The sequence below is a fragment of the Molossus molossus genome, unplaced genomic scaffold, assembly GCF_014108415.1.
Source record: "Molossus molossus isolate mMolMol1 unplaced genomic scaffold, mMolMol1.p scaffold_m16_p_21, whole genome shotgun sequence".
Taxonomy (NCBI): domain Eukaryota; kingdom Metazoa; phylum Chordata; class Mammalia; order Chiroptera; family Molossidae; genus Molossus; species Molossus molossus.
Genome location: NW_023425357.1, coordinates 6,283,571 through 6,287,830, shown reverse-complemented (window position 1 = coordinate 6,287,830; position 4,260 = coordinate 6,283,571). Strand labels below are relative to the sequence as shown.

General features: G+C 46.0%; 1 protein-coding gene across 1 annotated transcript; it reads right to left on the bottom strand.

Moving 5' to 3' along the window:
* Positions 1 to 3,378: 3,378 nt before the first annotated feature.
* Positions 3,379 to 3,608, bottom strand: LOC118638371 (guanine nucleotide-binding protein G(I)/G(S)/G(O) subunit gamma-5-like). Its single transcript, XM_036274120.1, has one exon. The coding sequence runs from the start codon at positions 3,606 to 3,608 to the stop codon at positions 3,402 to 3,404; it is 207 nt and encodes a 68-aa protein (XP_036130013.1). The 3' UTR covers positions 3,379 to 3,401.
* Positions 3,609 to 4,260: the final 652 nt, after the last annotated feature.

The following is a 4,260-nucleotide window of genomic DNA, read 5'->3' as shown; positions in this document are numbered from 1 at the left end:
GGTGCCTCACTCCGAGCCTCGGTGGTGGCGATGGTGGGGGTCTCCTGCGTTCCCAGCCCCCATCTTTTAGCTGCTATCACTTTTACTGAAAACTTTCGCTTCCTTTTTCTGAGATTCATTAACCACAAGGGTTTACTTGAGCAAGAGAAGGGATGGGCAGGGGTGTTGATGGAAGGGCTGGGGGAAGGGAGAGAGGACCAGACCGGGCGTCCTCCTTCCCATACTAAGTGGGACCTCGAGACCCACCACCCTGTGTCTTATTGGGAAAATACCGAAACATAAAAATTGCCCATCGTCCCACCACCATCGAAAAAGCATAGCCCTGGCAGGGTAGCTTGTTAGTTGGAGCGTCGTTGAACTCAATACGTCAAGGTTGCATGTTCGATCCCCGGTCGGGGTACATACAAGAAGCAACCACTGGCCCTGGCTGGTGTGGCTCCGTGGTTAGAGCGTCGGCTCCGGGTTCCATTCCTGGTCAAGAGCATGTACCTGGGTGGCAAGTTCAATCCCTGCCCCAGTCAGGGCATGTGCGGAAGGCAACTGATCGATGTGTCTCACTTGGATGTTTTCTCTCATTCTCTCTCTTCCCCTCCCTCCCTCCCACTCTACAAAAATCAATGAAAAACACTGGCCGGTGTGGCTCAGCGGTTGAGCATCACTGGTTCAATTCCTGGTCAGGGCACATGCCCAGATTGTGGGCCCAATCCCCAGTGGGGGGCATGCAGGAGGCGGCCAATCGATGTTCTCTCTCATCGATGTTTCTGTCTCTCCCTCGCCCCTCCTCTCTCTCTAAACTTAAGAAAAAAAAAATCAATGAAAAAAATATCCTCGGGTGAGGACTAACCAAAAGAGAGAGAGAGGGAAAGGCAGGGGGAGAGATAAACATCAATTTGTTGTTCTACTTATTTGTGCATTTTGTTGATTCTTGTACATGACCCAACCGAGGTGGAACTGGTGATGTTGGTGTATTGGGATGATGCTCTAACCATCTGACCACCGGGCCAGGGCAGAAATGCACAGATCTGAAGGGCACAGCACTATGGCTTGATTTCTCTCCCCTGACATATTATTATGAAGATTTTTCAAGCATAGAGCAAAGTTGAAAGAATGATACAGTGAACCCCATTACCTACCACCTAGATTCTGCAATTAACATACTGCGCTGGATTTTCTTCATCATCACATATCTATCCAGCTGTCCTCTCTCCATCCAGCAACCTCTCTGTGATCATATACACTTCAAGTAAGTTGCTAACATCACATGCTTCACCCCTTCACTCCTAAGCATTTATATGATCAGTTTAATGTTTTTGTTTTGTTTTGTTTTGTTTTAAGCAAGAGGGAAAGAGGGAGGGAGAGAGAGAGAAACATCGATGTGAGACCGACATCTCACATCAACTGGCTGCCACCCACACGACCCCAACCGGGGACAAACTGCAACCAAGTTACATGCCCTTAGCGGGAACCGAACCCGGGTCTTTCTGGACCGCAGGCCAACGCTCTAACTGCTGAGCCAAACCGGCCAGGGCTGGATTTTTATGTATATACCCGAGTATCCACCACATAGATCAAGATATAACACATTCCCAGCTCCCCACGAGATTCTCTGTCACTGTCTCTGGGTCAGTGTTCCCCAAAGGTAACTAACACGCTGATTTCTATGACCACAGATCAGTTTCTCCTGTTCTTGAATGTCACATAAAATGAGTCACCTGGCCCGACAGGTGTGGCTCAGTGGTTAAGCTTCGACCCATGCACCAAGAGGTCACGGATTCAGTTCCCAGCCAGGGTACATGACCAGGTTGTGGGCCCAATTCCCAGTGAGGGGCATGCAGGAGGTGGCCAATCGATGTTCTCTCTCATCAATGTTTCTCTCTCTCTCTAAAATCAATAAAGAAAAAAAATTTTTTAAACGAGTCATATGAATTCATTGGTGTCTAGTTTCTACCACTCGATATTATGTCTTTGCAAGTCTTTAAAAGTCAGACTATATGGACTTACTTCATCCCCCCCCCAAATATTTAATTATTAAAAACTTCACACATCCAGCAAAATTGAAAGAATTTTACCATAAACACTCATGTGCCCGCCACCTGGATTTGACCATGAACACTTTGTTATGTTTGCTTTGTCGCATTTCTTCCCATCTCTTTATCCCAGTAGTTCTCAACTGGGGGGGGGGGGGCTTTCTCTCCAGGGGACATTTGACACTCTGGAGACATTTGGACTGTCATAAACGGGGTGGGTGCTACTGGAAACCAGTGAGTAGTGGCTCAGGAAATTGCTAAACATCCTAAAATGCACAAAACAGTCCCTCCCCCCGCCTCCAACAAAGAAGAATCCAGCCCTGAATGTTGATGGTGTCAAGGTTCAGAAAGCTTGCCTTGTCTGCTCCTCCATCCATCTCATTTTCTTGATTTCCAATTAAGTTGCAGACATCGGCTTCCTTCATTCCGTAAACAGCTACATAGTATTCCAGAATATAAATGTAACACTATTTATATAACCCATGCCTATGTAAGTTCCCTTTCTTTTTTTGGGTCAATCCTCACTCAAGGATATTTTTTCCATTGTTTAATTTTTTAAAATATGTTTTTATTGATTTTTAGAGAGAGAGGGAGGGAGAGGGAGAGAGAGATGGAAACATCGATGAGAGAGAACATCGACTGGCCGCCTCCTGATGCCCCCCACTGGGGATCAGGCCCACAATCTGGGCGTGTGCCCTGACCGGGAATCAACCCGGGGACCTCTTTGTGCATGGTCAATGCTCAACCACTGAGCCACACCGACCAGGGGAGTTGTTCCCTCTGTTCAATATTTTCTTCTTCTTTTTTTTTATCCTCACCCGAGGACATTTTTCCAATTTTTGTACAGATAGAGTGGGAGGGAGAGAGAGAGAAACATCGACACAGTGAAAGGGACACTTCGAGTGGCTGCCACCCGCACGACCAACCAGGGCCGGGGACAAACTTCAACCGAAGTACGTGCCCTTAGCGGGAACTGAACCCGGGTCTCTCCGGACCACAGGCCGATGCTCTAACCGCTGAGCCAAACCGGCCAGGGCCCTCTTTTCAATATTATAAATAGCGTTGCGGTAATGTCAGTGAATGTATTTCTCTGTGGACATGCTCCATAATATCTGTGTGTCAGTTTCTTTTATTTTTTATTTTTATACTAAGTATTTTATTTGTATGCTGCTGCCAGTGTATATAAAATAATCACCCTTGTGGAAGAGAAATTCATGAAAATTCAGAGAGTAGATGTTAAGGATTGACAAAAGCAGAAGATTGTATAGTATGGCACATTATAAGATAATATTTATACAGGCTTCCGATTTAATAACTCTGAATAGTCATCGGTTCAAGAAAAGTTGCTTGGAACACCCTCAAAGATTCATTTCACTACAAAAAGGAACAGACTTTCTGGGGTCTGAAGGGATTGGTACTTGAAGATACTCCAGTCAGCAGCGGGTCATGTTGAGCATTCTGCAGACAGAATTGTTGCAAACCTGCAGCTGCCTGGGAAACTTTCGAGCGGTTGAGCCTGGCTTCCAGCCGGAGTTCTTGAACCACTTTCTCCATAGCGGTAACGCTGGAGGAACCAGACATGGTCCACGCGAGAGCCGGGCAGGTTTGTCGGTAGTGGGTCCGCAGGGCCAGACGGCGGGGCAGCCTGCGTGTCAGTTTCTACAACTATAATCACTCCTGCAATGACTGGATGTAAGTTGTGGATTTTATACATATTGCTCAATTCCTCCCCAGAGAGCCGGTCACGATGTACACTTCCAACGACAGGGGTGATGATAACCTCAATTTTCCTACAGCTTTACCGGTGCTACATGTTACTTGATGGGTTAAAAAAAATACTTTTCACTGCTGTTGAAATGTTCATTTGACCTGATTACTAATGTTGAGCATTTCTCTCTCCCCATTTGTCCACTTGTATTTCTTCCTTCAGGAATGTCTTTCATCTTTTGCACGCATCCTTACAATCACACAGAACCACACACAGAGACAAACACACTTTGAGACTCTTTTAAAACTCAAATAATTTGGCTCTGTTCCTGTAGCTCAGTTGGTTAGAGTATCGTCCTGATACGTTAAGGTTGTGGGTTGGATCCCCGGTCAGGGCACATCAAGAATCATAAGTAATCCAATGAATGCATAAATAAGGGGAACAACAAATCGATGTCTCTCTCAAGTTTGTCTTATTTATAAACCACCCAGTCTGTGATATTTTGTGGGGGTTTTGTTTTGTTCT

Coding starts and splice junctions, on each gene's coding strand:
- LOC118638371 (XM_036274120.1), bottom strand. CDS start 3,608: ATGTCTGGTTCCTCCAGCGTTACCGCTATGGAGAAAGTGGTTCAAGAA.